General features: G+C 55.9%; 7 protein-coding genes across 7 annotated transcripts; 5 read left to right on the forward strand and 2 right to left on the reverse strand.

The window, feature by feature from the left end:
• Positions 1-1,095: 1,095 nt before the first annotated feature.
• Positions 1,096-3,284, reverse strand: PG986_005747 (uncharacterized protein; the record flags this gene model as incomplete). Its single annotated transcript, XM_066841969.1, has 7 exons — positions 1,096-1,215; positions 1,285-1,893; positions 1,949-2,060; positions 2,122-2,669; positions 2,735-2,945; positions 3,000-3,156; positions 3,179-3,284. The coding sequence occupies 7 exons, from the start codon at positions 3,282-3,284 to the stop codon at positions 1,096-1,098; spliced, it is 1,863 nt and encodes a 620-aa protein (XP_066701831.1).
• A 428-nt stretch (positions 3,285-3,712) lies between these two features.
• Positions 3,713-4,450, forward strand: PG986_005748 (uncharacterized protein; the record flags this gene model as incomplete). The annotated part of the gene is made up of 1 exon (XM_066841970.1): positions 3,713-4,450. The coding sequence occupies one exon, from the start codon at positions 3,713-3,715 to the stop codon at positions 4,448-4,450; it is 738 nt and encodes a 245-aa protein (XP_066701832.1).
• Positions 4,451-4,506: 56 nt separating this feature from the next.
• PG986_005749 (uncharacterized protein) lies at positions 4,507-5,586 on the forward strand (the record flags this gene model as incomplete). Its single annotated transcript, XM_066841971.1, has 5 exons — positions 4,507-4,520; positions 4,574-4,613; positions 4,677-5,132; positions 5,195-5,473; positions 5,527-5,586. The coding sequence occupies 5 exons, from the start codon at positions 4,507-4,509 to the stop codon at positions 5,584-5,586; spliced, it is 849 nt and encodes a 282-aa protein (XP_066701833.1).
• A 207-nt stretch (positions 5,587-5,793) lies between these two features.
• PG986_005750 (multicopper oxidase GIP1) lies at positions 5,794-6,545 on the forward strand (the record flags this gene model as incomplete). The annotated part of the gene is made up of 3 exons (XM_066841972.1): positions 5,794-6,010; positions 6,193-6,350; positions 6,423-6,545. 3 exons carry the CDS (start codon positions 5,794-5,796, stop codon positions 6,543-6,545), a joined length of 498 nt encoding a protein of 165 aa, XP_066701834.1.
• A 1,229-nt stretch (positions 6,546-7,774) lies between these two features.
• PG986_005751 (uncharacterized protein) lies at positions 7,775-8,845 on the reverse strand (the record flags this gene model as incomplete). The annotated part of the gene is made up of 3 exons (XM_066841973.1): positions 7,775-8,480; positions 8,537-8,670; positions 8,735-8,845. 3 exons carry the CDS (start codon positions 8,843-8,845, stop codon positions 7,775-7,777), a joined length of 951 nt encoding a protein of 316 aa, XP_066701835.1.
• A 556-nt stretch (positions 8,846-9,401) lies between these two features.
• On the forward strand, positions 9,402-17,353 carry PG986_005752 (polyketide synthase; the record flags this gene model as incomplete). The annotated part of the gene is made up of 6 exons (XM_066841974.1): positions 9,402-10,037; positions 10,092-16,218; positions 16,281-16,528; positions 16,585-16,648; positions 16,708-16,790; positions 16,868-17,353. 6 exons carry the CDS (start codon positions 9,402-9,404, stop codon positions 17,351-17,353), a joined length of 7,644 nt encoding a protein of 2,547 aa, XP_066701836.1.
• A 187-nt stretch (positions 17,354-17,540) lies between these two features.
• On the forward strand, positions 17,541-19,289 carry PG986_005753 (uncharacterized protein; the record flags this gene model as incomplete). Its single annotated transcript, XM_066841975.1, has 1 exon — positions 17,541-19,289. The coding sequence occupies one exon, from the start codon at positions 17,541-17,543 to the stop codon at positions 19,287-19,289; it is 1,749 nt and encodes a 582-aa protein (XP_066701837.1).
• Between the last annotated feature and the right edge of the window lie 1,482 nt (positions 19,290-20,771).

Here is a 20,771-nt window from a genome sequence, read left to right on the forward strand (position 1 = left end):
ATCCATGACGGAGTTGCGGTATGTTCCGAATGAATAGTGGCTTCCGCCGTAGGGAAGCCATGACTTGGGCACCATGAAATGTCGCCCCAGATCCCGAATCTAGATATTTCAGGAATAATAGCGAATCCGTTGTATTAAAGCCTGTGATAGTGCTTCCCTGCAGCGGATCGAACAACCTGACCAACGAGCAAGGAAAGCTACGTTGCATGCCTGGTCTGCGGTAAGGTACCGGGAAAGTTACGGGACTGAGGTGAGTCAGCCTGGCTTGAGCATACAGAACCGGCCAGAGGGGGAAGCTACTTTCTCGCCCCAGCAGAGTCTCGAATATCCCGGAAGGGGGTTCTATGAGAACGGAGACGGATACTGGTGACTGCTAGTTTCTGGGGTAGCATGTGACATGTCTACGTCTCTAAGGTTTCGCTGATTCTTGCCCTGTGGAGGAGGCGAAAGAAAGGAAACGAAGCGTAATGGTAGAATCAGCGATCGATCTTAGAACTGCTCCAGATGCACCAGACGCCCATCAGATGTGGCATGTGGTGGCGACGGGTGTCACCTTATTAGCTCGCCTGGAAAGCTTGACTCGCCTCCTCTTCGATAGTTGGGACGATACGAAGGTGGAGAGACAGACTTGACTCAGGAGCTGTAAAAAGCCGGTTCGGATGACTTTTGACAAGCTTTTTTTCTTGCGTTCAGAACAGGAGACGATCGACCATACAACTAGATATTTAAGCTTACTTGAATAGGCCGTTCCTGTGCAGATGTACCTCGGCAGATGGTCTAGAGAGTCAGTCCTACCTAGGTGTCAATAGCATCAGACAAACCGGCAGATTGGGAACCGGAATCTGGCATGTGGCATTCATGACAACGGTGGTTGGCTTGGTCCATCTCCAAACAAGTCGCAACATGGTGGAGCAATAATGGTTGCAATGTGTTTGATAGCGGACTGTCAACATAATCAACTACCCCTGAGTCCTGTAGCCCCTTTTCGAGTGACCCCCAAGCAGCGACACTGCATCGGTCTCGTAGACTAGAAAGAAAACCATTGAATGAGAAACTAATCGGAAGAAGCAAAATGAATTAGGCATCCTTTTCTTTCTAATCCAGCGGTCCGTAGCGTGCTGGCATGTCAAACTCCACGTGAGGCTTGTCCTTTAGCTCCTGCGGCGCCGGCGGCATGACCTCCATACCTTCCAAAAGGATGACTTGCTGTCCGCTCTGTGACATGAGTTTCATCAGTATTGACCAGTGAAAGAGTGAAAATAAATCAGTGGAATAATGACTTACCGCAAAGTGATGAATCATATGACAGTGCAGCATACTGACCGCCGGAAAAGTAATATGATACCGAATGACGACGAACTTGCCCTCCCCTGCGTAAAGCGTAAACCCATCGCGGTACGGCGGATCATCCAAATTGAAGTACCGCGCCACCCCGTCGCCGCCCCTCTCCAGCGCCTCGCCTACGTCGCGCCAGGGGAACCCGCCCTCGCCCTGGCCGATGACCCAGACCTTGTGGTTGTGCTTGTGGAAGGGGTGGTTCGAGTCGATATCAGCGCCGTTCTCGATGATGAGGTCGACGACCGATCCGTTGCGCAGGAAGCCGTGGGCGTCGCCCCACGACGTCTCGCCGCGCGAGCTCTCGCTCCACAGGATGGGCGGTACGTTTTGCCGGAAGAACTCGTGCGGGGCCGCGTTCAGGACCCAGGTAGAGGGGCCCGTCTTGTTGACGAGGAACTTGAGGGTGAAGTCGGCTTTGGGTGGCGGTGGGCGAGGGGGGAAGGGCGCGAGTTGGGACTCGTTCATGACTTTGCTTGTTGGGTCCACGACGCTGCCGTTGAGGTGTAGCCACGGTCTCGTGCTGGGGACTGTCCGATTGGAAGTTTTTGACAGATCCTACACGCGAAACATTAATACTAGAAGGTATCGTCTCTTGTCGGTCGCCGCTCACCTTGGTCGTCGGATAACGCAGGATGCCCGCTCCTTGGATGACTTGCTCAAAGCGTAGCGAGTGTAACCGAATGGCATAGTCACCCGCCGGATTATTTAGATGAACCAGGATGCTGCAGCAGTGGTCAGTCAGTGCTTAGATACTCCTTATCAGGACGGTATTAAGGGTGATACCTCGTTCTTTCGCCTAAATTCACGTGCGTCCGCACCACCTTCTGGGGATGGACGAACTCGCCATCCGAACCGACCACCCAGAACTCGTGCTCGTCAATGCTGATACCGAGGGCGTGATGGGCCCCTGAGTTGATGAAGTTGATGTACACCCACTCCTCGCCCACCTGTGCCTGAATGACCTCGAGCTCCGGGTGGGTCTCGGTGCAATACTCGGGATTGGTGTACTCATGACCCGGAATCAGATACTCGCAGCCCCGCTCGTTTCGGCCTGGCCCTCCGGCGTCTTCGATGTCTTTGGCAGACTCGCATCGGGTCCCGCCTCTCCCGTTCAGAGTGAGACTGTTAGCACAGACGGGGATGTAGCCAGTGTCGCGGAAGCGGATCAGGTACATGTCCATGGGCTGACCGTTCCAGTCCGCAATGATGATGTGACGCGGGTTCTTCTCCGCCTCGCGCATGGCCTTGGCATCGTGCTCGTCATCTGAGATGAGACGGTATGGCCGAGGACGCCAGTCGGCTGGTATGATCCATAACGGACCGCGTTGCCCCTTGGTTAAGCTGTTAGCTTTCCCCCGTGATTCTCAGGACATACGCCTCGCCAAAGTACACGTACATCTGAGAAAGCGGGCCCGAAATGGCCATGGTAGAAGTAACTCCCGTATTGCCCAGTCGGTGTGAAGCAATAGGTGTAGTTGCCCCTCGGCGCGGTCGTCCACTGACAGAGGTTACTTGGGAACCAGCGTGCGGATAATGATATGCGACCTACCTGAGTGACCCCTGGTACGCCATCATTCCAGGGCTCGTTGATTTGGTATATGCCGTGCCTATAACGCCCCTTAGCAACTGCTCATGATAGCGCGCCGATGTGCCAGGTTTACCAGTGAATTGTTGTTTCGATTCCCATGTGGTTCTCAACAAATACCTCCAGAGTCTCCTCCTCATTGACCGTTAGGACAGGCCCAGGGGTATCATCGTTGATCAAGAACGTCGGGCGGCCGTGGCCATCTGCACTCGGGGTCAGGATGCGAGGTTGTGCTTGAGAGTTGAATAGACATACCTTGCTTGTCCCATTGGCACGTCAGGTTGAGGTGATACCGTCGCACCTCTTTGCCCAAAGCTAACCACGAGAAAAGCCATGCTAGATGTAACCGGCCGAACCTCATAATGACAGAAGCGCTATCGCCAACTCCTGGTGTATAGATATTGACTTTGGAGAGTCCAAGTTGTTCCTAACGGATCAGTCAGTATTGACCAGCAGATGTTCCACATCTGTATGGCAAACCCACGAGTGGCCTGGATGGATCGTTTCATCTATCCTGGTCGATTGGCATAAAGGAGCTGACCTTGGCTTGCTAAATTTCGTAGACATCATACAGCATTCTAGATCCCAGCCGAACAGCAAAGGGGGAAGATTCAGGTTTCCCCTGTCCGGTAGGCCGGATCGTACCAATGCCCAATAGCAGAGACAATACCGCTAGGGGAGGTTACGTGCGTGTATCGTTACCGGAGAAGGCAAGCCTAACGCCTTCGACGCGGAAATGCGTCGATCTCAGCAGACTGGGATGCTGGGGAAGGGGGGTCGCAGGGGGCCATGCCTGAATCGCGCCCCCGGGCCCCCGCGAGTTCAGACGGCCGACCATCCATTTACGGGTACGCGGAAACCGGCCCCGACAGTCGGCTTCTCAGACTGGGCCCAGATCAAGATGATCAAGGCTCGGAAGAACATGGGACTTTCGAATTCATTACGTGGCGAATACTCACCATGCCATTCTGTATCACACCTTCGAGTGCTCTGTACGTGACCCAGGCTTTGCTCTCGTCTGGATCAACATCATCTTTTCCCATAGCTTCTACGGTGTCAAATTCACTGCCAAGAGCGCCCATAATGCAGTATCCTGTCATATACGAGAGCATCACGAAAAGCATGCCGCGCAGGGGCAAACAACCACCGACTCCTCTTTACCCAGAGTCGGTTCTCCTAAGGCCACGCGACCACTGGCGACGATGGCTGGCTGCTGCACTTACTAGCGGCCTATTGATGCTAACTCTGTGGATTCCCAACTCTTTCAAATACAACACCGAGCCGAAGTTCAACGTCGGACACATTACTTCCAATGAACCGAAAGCTGAGCAAGTGGTTCGGCGGTACAATGTCACCATCGGGGCACGATGGATGAATTTGGGTCAGTCCTCCAAAGCTACTCGCGCGATGGAACAATCTCCAAGCGGTGCTAATCTGTTCGAGCAGATGGAGGGTATTGGAGAGGCATACTTGTGTGCAATGGGGAGACGCCGTGCCCAACCTTTTACTCCGAAGAAGGAGACGTAGTGGAGTTGAACGTCCATAATGATCTGTTTTCCCAAGTATCTATTCACTGGTCAGGCATGGATCATCGAAGGTAAGACGCGGGCGGCATGAGTGAATCAGGATATAGGTTGACATATCTCGTAGGTTTGGATTCTGGAACGACGGTACAGGCGGCCTGAACCAGGTTTGCCACCCTTCCATTCCCTTGGTACATCCTGGCTCCTGCTCCCTTCTGAAACTTTGACAGTACGGTCTCTTCCAGCGCGGTAACTTCACATCGCGGTACGACACGACGGGGCACTGGGGCTTGAACTGGTACGCAGACCATACAGGCGTGGGCATCATCGACGGCGCTCACGGCGTAGCTTACATCGCCCCGTCTCCCTCCCGCCCCAGGCCGTATCATCGCATCACCTCGTCCCCGACGGAGCTTGCGCTGATCCGCGAGGCCGAACGCAACATCCAGCACATGCTGGTCTGGAACTACTACCGGCGCGATGTCGGTTGGCGGATCCTCGAGCTAAAGGGGGAGGGCACCAACCTCAACTGCTACGACTCCATTCTCGTGAACTCTAAAGGGCGGCGACATTGCCGGCACCCCGACTATCCCACCTTGAATGGGCTGAAGCTTGATGAATCCGGCTGCGCCATTGAAGCAGGGAACGAAGGAGTCCCGTGTACTCCAACTGAAGCTGACTATGAGGTGCGTTTCTGTTCACACACTGCTCTTCTCGAGATTGGGCATTGGCGCTGAAAATGGGACAGATCATTGAAACTCACGGACGCCCGTGGATAATGCTCAATGTCTTGAACATTGGGTTTGAGCACGCCGTCCGATTAACCATTGACAACCATAAGATGTGGATCGTCGCCAACGACGGCGGATTCGTCGAGCCGCAGCTAGTCGACGTTCTCTACATCAGCAACGGGGTCCGCTACACGATCCTGGTGAAGCTAGATCAGGAAGGTGCCGACTACGCGATGCGCCTCGTGTCGACCAGCACAAAACAGAACCTTCAGGGATACTCCATCCTACGATATCCAGTATATCCCGCTTCTACCACATACTATTGCATCTGTGTACTGACGAAGCTTAGGCCTTGCGCTACCCCCTACACGGAGCACCCATGACCATTCCCCCACCTCGCGACGGATAAGTATCCTGTGTCTACCCCGACGGCGCCATGCACGCCACCTGCAACACCACGTCTGTAACGCCACTGAGGCCCTATCCCCCCTCCGCGCCGCCGCGCGTGTCCAACAAGACTCTGCACCTCGAGATCGGGTCAGTCCCGTCGAAGTACGAGCCGCACATCACCGAATGGTACCTGAACCAGAAACCCTACTAGCTCTACCGCGCACAGATGGCGCCGCACCTCTTCCGCGCCAACGTGGCGGACGCGGAGCCGCCCGTCGTCGGCGATTTTCCCTGGGGTACGACCGTCGACGTCGTCGTGCAGAACACGGCCAACGACACGATGCCGCTGTACAAGCACGGCGAGCCCATGTACCTGCTGGGCGCGCGGGGGGACGCGGCGTGGGAGTGGGACACGGTCGCTGTTGAATGGCCTTTGTACGTACGTACGGTGGTTGGCGATGCACAATATGGTATATTTCAGGTCCTCTATAATGCATGCTCTATCTAAGTAGAGAGGGGATCGTGAGATCCCCTTTGTACGGTAAACAGATGGTTCGTGCGCACAGCGCACGTGATCCCCCCTGAACCGTACTGGTTGTTGCCCCTGAGCTGGATATTCCAACAGTCGCGGACGCGCTCCGGGCGGGCGTCGAGCTCGACGTGGAGACGCCGGCCAGGCAGCTGGTGCACGAGGTGCCGCCGCTGGGGTGGGCGGTGTTTCGGTGGCAGATACGGGTCCGCGGCGCGACCATGATGCACTCGAACAAGTTCAAGTACTACGGGGTAAGTCGTATTTCATGACACTCAAAATCATTGGCATTGGAAGCAACTGCTGATCCTCCCTTTTCTGTCAAGATGGGCATGGCGGCGCCTCTGCTCGAAGGTATGGACTCGAGCATGCTTGATGAGGTGCCAGATCACGCCAAGATGCTGCCACATGTTGAGTTTACCCCTACGAACGATGGTGTATTTGGCTAGAGAGGGTATCATATGTGGTGCCAGATTGGTCTAAGTTTCTACAGCACATTGGCTTCGACTTTGCGATGATGACGATAGGTAGAGAGAATGGTATCTTTCTTTCGTTGCGTTCAGGTTACCTCAAGTCAGGCCAGGCTCTGCCTCGGAGTCCGTATCGCCATACGATTTGTCAGTTCCTCTCGGGCTCGCCTCCGCTCCCGCCCTCACTTCGGGAGTTGCCGTTTTCTTCAAAGTCTTGACATTGTGATGTCACTGCAATAGGATGGGTGATTACTGCCCGAATGAAGCTAGGATGAAACAGTCCAATGCTAGACAGCTCTTGTTGGCAACCCCTCGTTCTATCACACATTCTAGAAAGCCCATTTCTGCTGTAGCTAAGGCCAAGCTTCATGTATTAGGACGCCAACCAAGCTTTCGCCTGAACTACTGGTCCACGTGTACTAGTAGACAAGCGAAGGTTAATTCAGCATTGATGGGCAATATCAGCAAAGTTTACGAACTTCAGCTCAAGAATTCACGACTCGGGTTTCGCATAGGATACGACGATGCGGTATTTCCCGTTGGACTTCTTATACAAATAGGGACAAAATATCCCGAACCCACACACCGACTTGAAAACACCAGCCCCTTACTCGCGTTAATATACGTAGGTTTAATATTTCATGTATCCTAGTTAAAGCCGATCCTCCGCGGAAATGTAGTTATATGGGGCACGTCATTGCTTGTCGTCTGAAACGCAGGCGTCAGTTGCCTCAAACCTTGAGTGTGGTGTGCTTGAGAATCCAGAGGCACGTTAGAATAAAGTATGGAAGAAACCCAGGGCCGCCCGGTCGGAATTCTCCAGTAGTTCATGTCACTTAACACATGGCCTTGTTCCCGCCTTTCCCCGGGCCGAATACGAACGACTCTACTCCTTCCCTGCAAACCTTCCCCATACCTAGCTCGGTCGATCACCACGTACCCCTGGACAGGCTGGACTCCGGGTTCCACATTAATCATGATCATCGATCTTTGGTGATAATGAGCGTGGTGTGTATTGACTACATTCAATGACTAGTAACTGGGTAACAGAACCAAATCTAGGGGTAGTGTCTCAGCGCCGAGATCCCCCCCCGGGTCTTTCTTCAAGATATCGTAGAGATTGAGTCGTATCCTAACTGCGGCTGGTCCTGCTGGAATAAAACAACAGACAATAGGAAACCAAAGAAAGGCAGGTGTAGTATCGTAGCTCACAGCCTCGGCTCGGCGTAGTTCTCAGGGTCACTGTCCAGAAACTCATTGACCCGCGCCGCATTGCTCACCGCGTACTGCCAGATAGACGCGTGCCCAGCGCGCGGCCAGATGACGAGCTGGCAGTTGGGCAGCGCGTGCAGCAGCTCGTAACTCCGCGGCGTAGGGACGACGTAGTCATCGTCCCCCGTCATGACCAGCGTCGGCATCGTGAGCTCGTGCAGGCGGTAGAACGAGTGCAGCGCCTTGTCCTTGGGCCTGCACCAGTCCTTGATGGCGCCGAGCTGGACCATGAAGCCCTCGACGTCCTGGAACGCCGGCAGGCGGCCCTCCCACGCGTTCTCGTTGTACTCGCTCTCGCGCAGGCGGCCGAAGTAGGCGTCGGCGGCCGCCACGCCCTGGGGGTCGTTGCGGAAGAAGACGAGCGTGTAGGCGCGCTGCCAGTCCGCCTCGCTCGCACTCTTCTGCAGCGTCAGGAACCGGTCCAGGTCCGGGTCGGTGCGCGGCCAGAAGTGGTCGCCCGGGGTCGGGCCCGAGGGGTCGGCGCCGATGAGGACGAGGCGGCACACGCGCTCTGGTTTTGCGAGAGTGGCCATCTGGGAGGCCATGCTGCCCATGGAGAACCCCAGGAGGTCCACGAGGTCGAGGGATAGAGCATCGAGGAATTCATTGAGGTCATCGCCCATGTCCTTGACTTGCATGTACCTATTAGTCCCGTGATGGCGTATACGGTATGGCATGCAGCGGTAGGATAATTGGACCTACTATCAGACGGTATGCGCTCAGTGGTACCGCTACTCTGCCCAACCGCAGGAGGGTCGAACATGATGACGGGGCGCTCGAGGGCCAGTGGGCGCACGAAGACTGGATCCCAATAGCCCATAGAGGCCCGTACCTTAAGACATGTCCCACTAGTCAGATCGAAGACTGTACGCATTTCTACCACAGCGGATACTCACATGCATGTGCGTCACGAGTGGTATGCCTTCTGCAGGCCCAAGGCGTCTGTAGGCATAAGTAATGCCATTCTTGGCCTCGATCTTCTGGACTGGGATGTAAGTGGGAATCATGGCGGCAATGGTTGTACTTCGACTTTCAGGATAAGTGTCGTAATAGCGAGTCGTTTCTTCTGCCCGGGAAGAGCACCAGTAAGTACGGCCTCGGTTGTTCTACTCAGCGTAGCAGATATGAGACTGGCCTTTCCCGTGGGAGGTCGGGCTTTGGATTGACGTGCTCGTTCGGATTTGTCTACACGACTTAACCTAGGTCACTTGTGTGGCGGGGTAAACTACTTACTTTACTTATTACATCGGCCAACGGGCAGAAGCACTTACAGGCCCTGAAGTTTAATTCACGGGTAAGTCCTAGGGGCATCCGTTGGCCCCGGACCCCGAAATTCGACAGTGGCTCAACTAGAAGCAAGTGCGGAAACCGGAACTTGGTTAACAACACTGTAGTCATCATAGTCTAGGAATCCGCAGGATGAATATAAATGTGTTCAGGTAGTAAGTATATTGCGTTTATAGAATAGTGGCACATGGATTAGTTCTACTTCGAACATACCGCGCGGCAGATCATCACCAAATGAACATCTTTGTTGGAGCTTGATATCCGTATTCTGTGACCATGGCCACCTTCAAGCAATCAGTGCCTTCGCTACTTGTGTTTGGGCCTCAGACCCGTCCTTCGCCAGACGATCTCGCGCAACTGCGCCACGAGCTCATAAGCAACCCACGACTTTCCAAAGTTCTAGCTGCAGCTTTAGATTTACCCAAGTTCTGGCACGAGCTCAATGCCTTCATTCCCGCCCTGGCCCAAATTCCGGCAGAGTCGCATTTACACGAGTTCGTGGAGTGGCTGAAAGGAGAACGCAAAGCACCCTACTGTGCCCAGCAATGTCCAATAACGATCACCTTCATGCTCAACTTCCTGATTCAAATCAAGCAATACATACGGCTCTTGCGCTCTCTGGACTTTGGAGGGGCGGATGATGCGCAGTCACTGGTGCTTGAAAGGTTGCGAGATGGTGGCGTTCATGGGTTTTGCATGGGCTTTCTTTGCGCCGTCACAGTGTCACTTTCTAAAACGGAAGAGGACATTGCCGAGAACGCTTCTGTTGCACTGCGCTTGGCGTTAGCCATTGGTGTCCATGTTGATAAAGACGCGTCCAAGGAGGTGACAACTTGCATCTCGGCACGATGGAGGCATAAGCAGCCCAATGCATTCCATAAGGCCTTGGCTGTTCTGGAGGAATATCCAGAGGTAATCGTCCTCGTTTGAACGTTTTATTCAGCACTGTATTGATCCAGTCAACAGGCTTATGTCGCAGGCATCACGGATGAAACCTCAATGTCCATTACCACTCCAGATGCGCACCTCGCGGGGCTAGTCCCTGCGCTCGAGGGCCACGGGTTCTCCGTCAGAGAGATCCCAGTCGACGGTCGATTCCACAGCATCTTCTATACTTCCGCGGTCGAGACGCTTGTCGAGTTCTTTGACAAGACGCATTCTCATCGATTCCCAGGGCCAGAGAACCTCCAGATTCCCATCCGCTCATCCACGAATGGCAAAGCTATCTTCCAAGGCGGCTTGGTCAGGCACGCCTTGGAGAATACCCTGCTCAAACCGGTGGATTGGTATCGAACCCTCACTCTGGCCATGGCCGATGTCCCAGAGAAGCAGAAGCACATTGCACTTGCAGGCTTGTCCAACCACTTCCCACCGTCCTTGATGAAGAATCCGTACATTCAGCTCCAATTCTTGAAGGAGGTGGGTGGAACCGACACCGAGATCTACGACAACGTTAGCAGCACCACTGGTCCGGAGCCGACGCCCGATAGCATCAACGGAGGCGATGCGACTGACAGGGCCTGGATCTTTGCGTCGGATGAAGACTCAAGCGCAGACGAGTCCGCGACTGGCGACCAGCCCTTCAACTTCCCGCCTCATTCCGTTGCGGTGGTGGGCATGGCAGGGAGATTCCCTGGGGCCGACTCGGTCGAGGAGCTCTGGAGCCTCCTCTCCGCCGGGAAGTCTTCTGTCCAGAGAGCCCCCGACAGGATCGGACTCGACTATCTCCCTGGCGATTACGCGCAGAAGAAGTGGTGGGGCAACTTCATCGACGACCCCGACGCCTTCGACCACAAGCTGTTCAAGAAGTCGCCCCGGGAAGCGCTCGCCTGCGGCCCTCAACAGCGAAAGCTGCTCGAGGTGGTGTATGAAGCGCTGGAATCATCCGGCTACTTCGGCGCTCAGGCATGCCGGGCTTCGGGATCAACAGACTACGGCTGCTATATCGGCGCAACCCAGAACAATTATGTGAACAATGTCAGCACGCAGCCCCCATCTGCGTACGCCACCATCGGGACTGGGCGATCATTCATCTCGGGGGCCGTCAGTCACTACTTTGGCTTGACCGGCCCGGCTCTCACGGTCGACACCGCGTGCTCGTCCTCGCTCGTCGCCATCCACACCGCCTGCCAAGCCATCCTGGCGGGCGGTTGCTCCGGCGCCGTCGCGGGAGGCACCAATATCATCACGAGCCCGCACGACTACCGCGACCTCCAAGCGGCCGGCTTCCTCAGCCCCACCGGCCAGTGCAAGCCCTTCGCCGCCGACGCCGACGGCTACTGTCGCGGCGAAGCGGTCGCGGTCGTGGTGCTGAAGTCGCTGGCCGCCGCAATCAAAGACCGTGACCGCATCCTCGGCATCGTCATGGGGTCGGCCGTGAACCAGAACTCCAACGAGGCCCATATCACCGTGCCTCATTCCGGATCGCAGACCGACCTGTACCGCAAGGTCATGACTATGTCCCAAGTCGCGCCAGGGGACGTGTCGTTCGTGGAGGCCCATGGGACCGGCACCACCGTCGGGGATCCCATCGAGGTCCGCAGTCTGCGTGACGCTTTCGGAGGGGCTTCTCAGAGAGACTCGACCTTGTACTTCTCCTCCATCAAGGGCAACATGGGCCACGCCGAGTCGGCCGCCGGAGTCGCTGGCTTGATCAAGGTTCTTCTGATGTTGAAGCACAGCCAGATCCCTCCGCAGGCCAGCTACCACTCGCTCAACCCGGCCATCCCAGCACTTGAGCCAGACCGTATGGCGGTCCCGCGACAGCTGACTCCGTGGAAACCACCGAGGCAGGTGGCTTGCATCAACAGCTACGGCGCTGCCGGCAGCAACTCCGCGGTGATGGCTTGCGGGCCGCCGCAAACGCCAGACCCTATTGCTACGTTCAAGGCTTCTCGGACTGAAAGGCCTTCCAAGTTGCCCTTGATCATCACTGCGGCAACCAAGAGCAGCCTATCGCAGTACTGCCAGAAGCTACTAGATTGGCTACAACCAAATCGCACGGCAGAGCCCCCCGATACGCAAGTTGTAGACGTGCTCTTCCACCTGGCCGACAGAGCAAACCGTTCACTCGAGCATACCCTCATTGCATCCGTATCCGACATCGACCATCTCAAATCCAAGCTCGCCGCCACCGTCCCAGACGACAGCAACACCTTAACCACGGCGACAACACCCAAGCCTGCTGTCCTAGTCTTCGGCGGCCAAGAGAGCCAATTCGTCGGGCTGTCGGAATCCGTCCACGCCGGCTCAGACGTCTTCCGGCACCACCTCGACGAATGCCAGGATCTTTTCGTCCACCACCTCGGCCTCGAGGGCCTGTACCGGGCCATCTTCCAGAAGACCCCGATCTCGGACATCGTGACGCTGCATGCCGCCCTGTTCGCCGTCCAGTACGCGTCCGCCAGGGCGTGGATGGACTGCGGCTTGCGCGTGAGCGCCGTCGTCGGGCACAGCTTCGGGCAGCTGACGGCGCTCTGCGTCGTTGGCGTGCTGTCGCTGGCGGACGCGACCCGGCTTGTGACGGGCAGGGCTGCGCTCATCAAGACGCATTGGGGTGACGAGCCGGGGTCTATGCTGTCTATCCAAGCCGACCGACAAAGAGTCGTAAAGCTTCTCGGACAGGTCAAAGGTGGGACAGACTATGCCGAGATTGCGTGTTTCAATGGCCCAAAGAGCCATGTTGTCGTCGGCTCCTCCAAGTCCATCGACAAGATCCAAGCCCTCGTTGCTGAGGAAGGGCAGAGAGATAGCATCCGTGCCAAGCGACTGCCGGTGACGCATGGGTTCCATTCGGCCTTTACCGAGGCGCTACTTGCTCCTTTAGAGGATCTCGCGAGTAAGCTACAGTGGAACAGTCCCACGATCCATCTCGAGCGCTGCGAAGAAACGTCTGGAGACCAGAAGCTTGACCACCGCTCAATCGCCCAACACACGCGTCGCCCAGTCCACTTCCAGCAGGCAATTGAACGGCTGGAGGACAGGTTCCCACAGTGCGTCTGGCTTGAGGCCGGACGAGGCTCTTCTGTGACTCAGCTGGTCCGAGGGTGTCTGAAGTCGCCGGAGGGCCACTCGTTGCACTCTTCCCAGATGGCTACTCCCAATGCCTTGGACTCACTGGTCGAAGTCACCGTCAAGCTATGGAAAGAGGGCCAGAAGGTCCAATACTGGCAGTTCCATCCCAGTCAGCGATTGCAATACAGGACCCTCAGCCTGCCTTCGTATCAGTTCCAGAAGACACGTCACTGGATTCCTTACGTCGTTCCAAAGATGCTCGACAATACGGCCGCGGTTGGCCAACCCGATGAGCCCCAACGCCATGAGTTGCTGTCACTTGTCAAAGGCGGCAAAGTCGGAGAAGCAGTCTTCCGGATCTCGCCGAAGAGCGAGCGCTTCACGACCTTGGTCGCCAGTCATGTCATGGCTGACCGCGCCGCCATGCCGGCTTCGCTGTACCTCGAAGTGGCAGCAAGAGCTGGACTGCTACTCGAGGAAAACCAGCCAGGACCTACCTGGGTCCCGAGTGTCAAAGACCTGGTAATGAAGTCGCCAATCGGCCTTGACCCGGACTCCGAGATCACCCTGACAATGAAACGTCTTGACGGCCCGTCGCCCTCATGGAGCTTCTCGATCCTACTTTCTGGCGGCCCGGGTGCCGAAACATCACAAGAGATGACAACTGGCGTAGTAAACCTGAACAAGCGGGCAGATACCCAGATAGTGCAGACTTTCAAGCGATTCGAGACCCTGATTGGTCCCGCGCGATGGGAGGGCATTCTGCAGCACCCAGACGCTGAGCGGATGCAAGGAAAACACATCTACCGCGCTTTCAGCCAGATCGTCCAGTACTCCGACCTCTTCAAGGGCATCAAGACCATCTCGTGCCTCGGAAGCGAAGCCGCAGGCGAAGTCAGCATCACCCCCGATGCCAACGAAGCAGCGGACCAGCGCCTCACCGACACGCCCATGGTCGACAGCTTCATGCAGTTCGCCGGGTTCCTGAGCAACTATTTCAACGAGGCCTCGAGTCCGAGCAGCCTCTTTGTGTGCCACCACATCGAGCACCTCGAATTCGGGCCCGCATTCTCTCCCGACGCGGGTCGGTGGTTCGTCTTTGCGAGCATGACGGATAGTTCTGACGAGCATACCTCGGTTGACGTGTACGTGTTCGAGGCACAGAGCAAGAGGCTCGTATTCACCGTGCTCGGGATGCAGTTCTCGAAGATCTCTTGTTCTACACTTACACGGCTACTCGATGGCGCTGGTAGTGCTGATAAACCCAAGGCAGCGCTTGAAAATAGCCCAGAGCCACAGGGGTTCACAGGGGAGGAGCTTGCCCGCCAGAATATGGATACGCCAAGCTCTTCTATGCCAACGCATACCCCCAACACCAAACGCCCAGAAATATTCCAGATCATCGCCAATATAGCTGATGTCGAGCTCGATGAGATATCGGGTGGCATGGCACTCCCTGGCATTGGCATTGACTCCTTGGGTGTCACGGAGATGATCAGCGACATTAGCTCGACACTGCATGTGGACCTTGACTCGTCCACAATGCTGACCCTGGCTGACATAGATGCCCTCGTAGCGCACATAGATGACCGACTGGACCTTCATGTCGTGCCAAGTACAGGCAGCGCTACAGGGTGCAGAGAAAGCAGGAAAGCTCACGCTGCTTCGAGCGAGCCGGCGGCGGAGCAGTCCCAACATGCACTCGAGAACAGAGATGAGTGTATGTCTGGTATCAACGAGACGTTTAGCGTCCCTGTAGGGCCAACTATTGCTTCTGCGTATGATGCTTTCAACTCGCTAAGGCTGAGCTATGACGGGCTTGCTGCCGATGCCTGTGCCCTGGACTACTGGAAGGAAATCTATCGTGACGATGCGCGTCTGATGATGGCGTACATTACGGAGGCGTTCGCAAAGCTAGGTTGCCAATTGAGGAAGCTGAGGCCATATGAAGCCGTACCACAGCTGGAGAAAGTGCTACCTCGACACCGAAAGCTTATGCACCAATTGCATCAGTTTCTGGCGGACGAACGTGCCATCTTGGCGTCCCCTCAGGCGCCCAGTGGTTTCGTAAGATCGGATTCGGTCATTGACGAGACGCCAGGCGAGCTGATCTATCAGCAGATCATTGACAAGCATCCCCTGAACGCAAGCGTCCGCCACCTCATCTGCGCCGTCGGGTCGCAACTCGCAGAGTGTCTAGTGGGCCAATCCGACGGACTCCAGATCGTGTTCGGCAACAAAATCAACAAAAAGACCCTCGAGGACCTGTACGAGAACTGGCCAATGCTGGTCGCCGCCACCAAGCTCCTGGGCAACTTCCTGCACCAAGCGTTCACCCTCAACAACAACAGTAACACTGGGGCAGGCGGCGATCCCTTCCGCATCCTAGAGGTAGGCGCCGGGACCGGCGGAACCACGCGCTACATCGTCGACTTCTTACAAAAGCACGGCATCAAGTTCGAGTACCACTTCACCGACTTGTCGGGCTCGCTGATCCAAAAAGCCAAGCGTTCCTTCAAGACCCTCGTCCCCGACGGCACCATGACCTTCGGCATCCTCGACATCGAGCAAGAGCCGCCCGCCGAGTTCCTCGAAGCTTTCCACGTCGTCATCTCGACCAACTGCATCCACGCCACGCGGGGCCTCGCGCGCAGCCTGGGCAACGTGCGCAAGATGGTCCGGCCGGACGGCGCGGTCGCGCTGATCGAGATGACGAGGCCCATGTACATCTTCGACATCATCGTCGGGCTCTTGGAGGGGTGGTGGCTGTTTGAGGACGGGAGGTCGCATGCGCTTGCGGACGAGGCGCGTTGGACTAGGGCTATGCTTGACGCGGGGTTCAAGGAGGTGCTCTTCTCGGATGGCGAGTCGCAGGAGGCGAGAACGGTGCGGGTTATTGGGGGCTTTCCTCGGAGCGCTTCCGTGAAGCCACATGCCGAACCCAAGAAGCCCAAGGGCGTTTCCGAGCCCACTCCCTTCACCGTGCAGGAGGTGGTATACAAAACCATCGGAAGACAGGATATTCACGCAGACATTTACTGTCCGGAGAATGCCGACCCGGCGAGGAAGATGCCAATTGGTGAGCCGAGAATGACTGACTCCTCAGTAAACTCACAGCCGATTGACCATGCCCACATCCAGCATTGATGATCCACGGCGGGAGCCACATCCTCTTCTCCCGGAAAGACATCAGGCCTCCCCAGACGCGCATCATGCTGGACATGGGACTCCTCCCCGTCAGTCTAGATCACCGGCTGTGCCCGGAGGTGGCCTTGGCCGAAGGGCCCATAGTCGATGTCAGCGACGCACTGGCCTGGGCTCGGACGATGTTGCCCAACATCCCGCTGAAGAACCGGAACATCATACCTGACCCCGACCGGGTTGTTGTTGTTGGCTGGTCGTCAGGGGGCAGCTTGCTTTGTCGACGGGGTGGACGGCGCCCCAGAGAGGGCTCAAGCCTCCGGACGCCATCTTGGCGTTCTATAGCCCAACGGACTATGAGGACAACTGTAAGTCGTGCGCGAAGAATTGGCAAGTTTGGGGGTCATATGCTAATGCTAGGATCCAGGGTGGCAGGCGCCAATTCAACCCATCGGAGCCGAGGACTGGGGGCTGGAGTACGACGTATTGGAAGCTGTTCAGGAGGGCCCGGTTAGTAACACTTCATACCATATCAACAGGATCCAACCATTTCTTGACGCCAACAACTAACCTGTTGGTTTTTACAGATTACCAACTACGGCGTCGTTGGCGCCTGGGCTCCGCTTTCCGACCCACGCATTCGAACCGATCCACGGTGCCGCATCGTCCTCCACATCAACTGGAAAGCCCAGACTCTGCCAGTGATCATCCACGGCCTTCCCAGCCTGGCCCAGACAGGCCGGGGAAAGCAAGTGTCCGATCATGAGGAGAAGGACTGGACCGCACTACCACAGCCCTCGGTCGAGGAGATCCGGCGCTGCAGTCCGTTGGCTCAGGTCCGGGCCAGCAACTATGCGACACCAACCTTCATGATCCACGGCACCGCGGACGACTTGATCCCGTACACGCAGTCGGTCCGCACCGTCGAGGAGATGAAGTGGCGTGGGATCGATGCGCAGTTGGTGTTGGTGCCGGATGCGCCGCATGTTTGCGATATGAGCAACGACCCGGAGTCGGCGGGGTGGAAGGCGGTGATCAAAGCCTATGAGTGGCTCGAATCGTATATCAAATGAGGTGAATAGGCACTAAGAATGACTACCTGAACTATGCCGCATTTGGCCACCTTACTGTCCGGGGCTACGTATCCATACAAGAGATCAGTGACTACAATTGTGCCTATCAATAGATTCTCGTGCAGCTATTGTGGATATACTGATGCCTGATCGTGCATTTTCACCCCTCCTCAAAACCAACCCCAACATGCGTTTGATCAACGTCTACACCTACGAACTGCACGACTTCTGGGGCAACCAAGTACCCAACTACGCGATACTCACCCACACTTGGGATGGCGAAGAGGTGACCCATCAGGAGTGGCTAGCCTGGCTAGCCTCAACACGTCCCTCGGTGGCGAACAAGAAAGGTTTCCAGAAGATCATGGGTGCCTGCGAAAAAGCCAAAGAAGATCAACTGCCCTGGCTGTGGGTCGACACCAACTGCATCGACAAAGCCAGCTCGGCCGAGCTCAGCGAGGCCATCAACTCCATGTACGCCTGGTACCGAGACTCGACAATCTGCTACTGCTATATGGCAGACGTCCCGGCACCCTCTGGCGACCATACCGAGCTTCTCTCCTCGTTCCGGAGGAGCCGATGGTTCACGCGCGGCTGGACGCTGCAAGAGCTGCTGGCAACGAGCCGCCTCGTCTTCTACTCTCGGTCATGGACGAGCATTGGCACCAAAGCCAGTCTCTCGCCTTCCATCGCCGCCGAAACCGGCATCGATATGGCATGCCTCTCAGAGACTTCGGGCCAAGACAGCATCCGGCAGGCCAGCGTCGCGAGGAAGATGTCGTGGCTCGCCAGGAGGGAGACGACTCGCGTCGAGGACATTGCGTATTGTATGCTCGGGCTCTTCGAGATCAACATGCCTCTGCTCTACGGCGAAGGTATGCGGGCGTTCACCAGGCTGCAGGAAGAGATTTTGCGATCCACCAACGACCATACCATCTTCTGCTGGACCTGGAACGAGCATGTCCCCTCGAATTGGGTTAGCATGCTGGCTCCTGCTCCGGGCATGTTCAAGGATTCGGCAGATTACGTTGCGAAGAGGGCTCCGGGAAACCTTGCGCCGTATTCCATCACCAACCTCGGGCTCTCCATCAGTCTTCCAGTATTGTATACACTGTCTGGGGTGTACGCAGCGTTGGATGCAGGGCCATCCCAGGATGGACCTGACAAGAGGTCGTTCATTCACCTATGCCGCGTCAGTCAAGGCTCCATGATCTTCGAGCGGTCTCGTTTCCCGCGGCGGCCCGTGGCTTTGGAATCCGGCAATCCCACCAACTGGTGTCGCCGACACATGATAGTTCAGTCCAAGCCCGAGTTCAGGCCGCCTGGTGTGGATCCAAAGCCCACGGCCAGGCTCGGACTGTTTCTTCTTACAGACGAGGAGGTGTTCTTCGAAAGGTTCGAGGAAACCGAAACGTTAGGGGACAGTCCGGTCTGCATCCATCGGACCTTGACCTTCCCGCCAGGACTGCTGGATTCGAAGAGGAACATCTCGTTTCTTTCGCCGCCATCTGTAGAGGCGAAGGACGGTTACCACACGGCCTTGGTTGCCATACAGGCGCATAGCTCTAGGGGCGGATGGTATTTACTGTTCTTTGCCGCATCTGTGAGGGAATCGGGGACATACTGGTACAGCTCGGCCACGCAGACACGACACTTGCCCAAACTGCATCCTATCCTGCACCATATCCTCGGAGACAACGGCGGGCCCTCGGAAGATTACAATGTCGACCTTGAAGTAGTGTACGACTACTTGAGAATGAAGGTTGCCAAGTCATGGGACGGACTTCAAAACTATGGAAGGCAGGACGTGCATTTCCATGTTGGTATGGGAGACGAGCTGGAGGTCTCTTCGGAGATGATCGTCAAGGTCGCCGCTTTGAGGACCGAGGATTGCTATTACAAGGACGCCCCTCATCCGTGTCTTATCAGCGCTTAGATCTCAGCCTCGATAGCTAATGGTAGAAATCGGCAGATGTCGGAGTAGGCTAGATAATAAGACGGGCTTGGGATGGGGTTAAGGTCAGGTTCTAGATTGGCAGGCAAACCTTGCCGCTCCTGAAGAGGCATCATGACGGTGGTGTTTTCAAGACGGCGTACCGTTTGGGTGCAGAGTTGCAGTGCTGCGGCTTGACTGAGCGAAGGATAGAACCTGAGACATCACGGACGAGTACTGCGGATGAGCAGACAGAGAATTCCGCGCCGGCTCGATGACCGAGAAGGACGCCGGTGAGCACTCGACCAGGAAAAGACCAATGGCCAAGGAGAGTTCCTAATAAGATTTCCATCGCGCCGTTGGCGGCAGCAAGCCGCTGCACTGTAATCCTGCCTCCAAACGCCGGTGTAACCGGGGGGCTGAACCAACTTAGCCAAAACCCAGCCAACTCGAGAGGCAAACCCTCGGAAGGAGTCTCCTGAACTCTCCGCGGAGGGGGGATCTAGGAGTATTTGTATTGTGGCCGCAATATTTGTTCATGCACGGTACTTTTGAACCTGCAACGTATTTTCGGGCAGCATGCCGCAAAGTACCGTACATATATTGGCCTGCAGGGTACTTTTGGATGTTGTTGGTCCGAAAGTACCATGCATGAAAGCCGGAGCAACCAGCCGCCAGGGACCAATCATGGCAGCGTCTGGAATTCGGGGAGGGTCCATTGGGCGAGACTTCGTTTTCGTCTGCGCCGCCACGTGTGGTACTTTTCGTCACGTTTGGCGGCGCCCGGGCTAATTAGCGTCTGAACCGGCGCTTGTGGCTTTTTTTATTTATTTTTTGCGACAGAAGCCAAATGGGCCGACTTCCCTGTTCTAAACCGAGGAGACCTCCAAAGTCGGGCTTTGTCTTCTCGACGCGCTCGCCCCTTGTACTTGTTTATACCAGCCCCAGACAATGTTTATGTCGAAAATGCTGCAGGTTTCCTTCGAGCACCTCTCGCGACCCGGCATCTCTCTTGATATTATAAGTATCAAAACGTACTTACATAGCAGCGCACATTCCAAAGGCTAAGATACCCATCTCCACCAGGCCATAACCTTGGTCCACTTATTACACGGCAGATGCATGAAGCTTTCCTTGTAATCATATGATTTTCTTGGGCTAATAACTCTATGCAGTGTCATGACCTGCTAGCCAAGCCCTCGGGCAGACCGGTGCTTTTCGATAAAAGAAAGGAAACAAAACAACTAGCTTTGGAGCAATGCATATTCAGGAAACTGCATGCTAACCTCGAAAGACTGATCCTTGCAAGCTGTGTGAGCTGTCCTTCAAAGCCGACTTCGAACTCAGTTAGCTACGTTACTGAAGCCTCCGAGGTGCAGCCAACCATACGTTTATACATCTCGACTTGGCCAAGACATGCTAACTATTCCTGTCACTCATATGGGTCCCAGGAGCACCCCCTGCAGTGATCGGGGTCGTATCCTC

Source organism: Apiospora aurea (genome assembly GCF_038362705.1).
Source record: "Apiospora aurea strain CBS 24483 chromosome Unknown utg000004l_segment0_segment0, whole genome shotgun sequence".
In the NCBI taxonomy this organism is placed as follows: Eukaryota; Fungi; Ascomycota; class Sordariomycetes; order Amphisphaeriales; family Apiosporaceae; genus Apiospora; species Apiospora aurea.